The sequence below is a fragment of the Bison bison genome, unplaced genomic scaffold (genome assembly GCF_000754665.1).
Source record: "Bison bison bison isolate TAMUID 2011002044 unplaced genomic scaffold, Bison_UMD1.0 scf7180017864492, whole genome shotgun sequence".
NCBI classification, from domain to species: domain Eukaryota; kingdom Metazoa; phylum Chordata; class Mammalia; order Artiodactyla; family Bovidae; genus Bison; species Bison bison.
In genome coordinates, this window is record NW_011495051.1 from 7,875,724 (window position 1) to 7,877,252 (window position 1,529).

General features: G+C 51.0%; 1 protein-coding gene across 1 annotated transcript in view; it reads right to left on the bottom strand.

Moving 5' to 3' along the window:
* Nucleotides 1–209, bottom strand: part of SLC44A2 (solute carrier family 44 (choline transporter), member 2) — a 14,706-nt gene extending 14,497 nt beyond the window's left edge. Inside the window, exon 1 of the mRNA XM_010828500.1 lies at nt 92–209. Coding sequence (XP_010826802.1) covers nt 92–209 — 118 coding nt within the window. The remainder of the gene's footprint in view (nt 1–91) is intronic.
* Between the last annotated feature and the right edge of the window lie 1,320 nt (nt 210–1,529).

A 1,529-nucleotide genomic window follows, 5' to 3' on the forward strand; every position in this document is an offset into this window, starting at 1 on the left:
CCCCCCCACTCACCCGCCGCCCAATTTAGCCCTCTCCGCCTGCCGCCCGCCACCCCGCGCCCAGCCCCCACCCAGGGAACTCTGGCTTTACCCAGTGGCCTGGGGTAGCCTCCGCGCCCCCCAACGAGGCGACACAGCCCTAAAATATCTCTCAACCCTGGAAGGCACCTAATAATTGTCCCATTCTGCAGATACGGAAACTGAGGCATCAGTGTCTGGCCAGGCACCCCAAAACAGGCAGATGGCTGAATCCAAACAACCAATTATTCAGCCCATTTGGGCTGAATGCTCTCCAACCTGTGGGTGCATTCTTTAAAGAGTAAGTGCCAACAGTTAAATATTGAGACAGTCCATATAAAAATCCACACCCGTGTCTCCTGAGAACTCCCAAATTAGAAATGACAGCCTGTTCCCCTACCCCATGCCACATCCCTATCTGGCACTGCTCCCTGCTGGTTCCTTTGTGGCCCCCAAGGCTACACACCTCAGCTCGCCATCCCTGCACCCTCTTACAGCTGATAATCCTGAAGCATTTGCTTTGAAGAACATGCATTTATTGAGCACCTCCTGGGTACAGTGGCATTTGTGAAACCCAGTCTTGGGGAGCTGACATCTACAGGGTAACCCTGGACTCAAATGAGCCTGCCCTATCTGAGCCAGAGGATACTCAGGTCAGTGCTTTGTGTTCTCTGAGCCTCAACTTCCTCATCTGTGAAATGGGACTAAAGTGTAAAACCAAAACCAGCCACAATGGGGACTTCCCTGGTAGTCCAGATGTTACGAATCTGCCTTGCAATGCAAGGGATGTGTGTTTGATCCCTGGTCAGAGAACTAAGATCCCACATGCCTCGGGGCAACTAAGCCCACTGGCTGCTACTACTGAACCCTTGAGCTAGAGAGTCTGTGTGCCTCAATGAAAGATTCTGAGTGCTGAAACTAAAACCCTATACAGCCAAATAAATAAATAAAACAAACACCAGCCAAAGACCAGGCATGGGATAGATACCAAGTATACAGTTGGCATAGATGTACTGTATTGCCAGTAGAGGGGTATTCAACTGATGTGGAGGTATACAGTAGGTATGGGGTACTGGTGGTATGGGGTATGTAGCCCATCAAGAGCTATACAATTGTGGGGGTATAAGGCCAGCGTGGAGTTGTAAAGCTGGTAGGATACACCCCCCTGCCCCAGCTATCCACCCCCAATTCAGCAGTATGCTCCTTTGATCATGCTCCTGTTCAAACTGCTTCTCCCAACAGCCCTGAGGCCAGTTGCAAACGTCACACTACATTCAACTTTACAGGTGACAGGGCCTGATACAATTGGTATGGGAGTGTAGGCAACAGGAAAAGATATCCAGGGTGGGGCACACAATCAGCACGGGGTTATCAATGTGGTCATACACAGTTGCTGTTCAATAATTGTTGCTCCAAGTCAGGCACCCCCTGGTGGGAGTCTGGTCACCAGCTCAGCTTGTCCCTAGAGAAACATCACCTCCCGGAACTCCCAGGTGGCTCAGAGGTAAAGC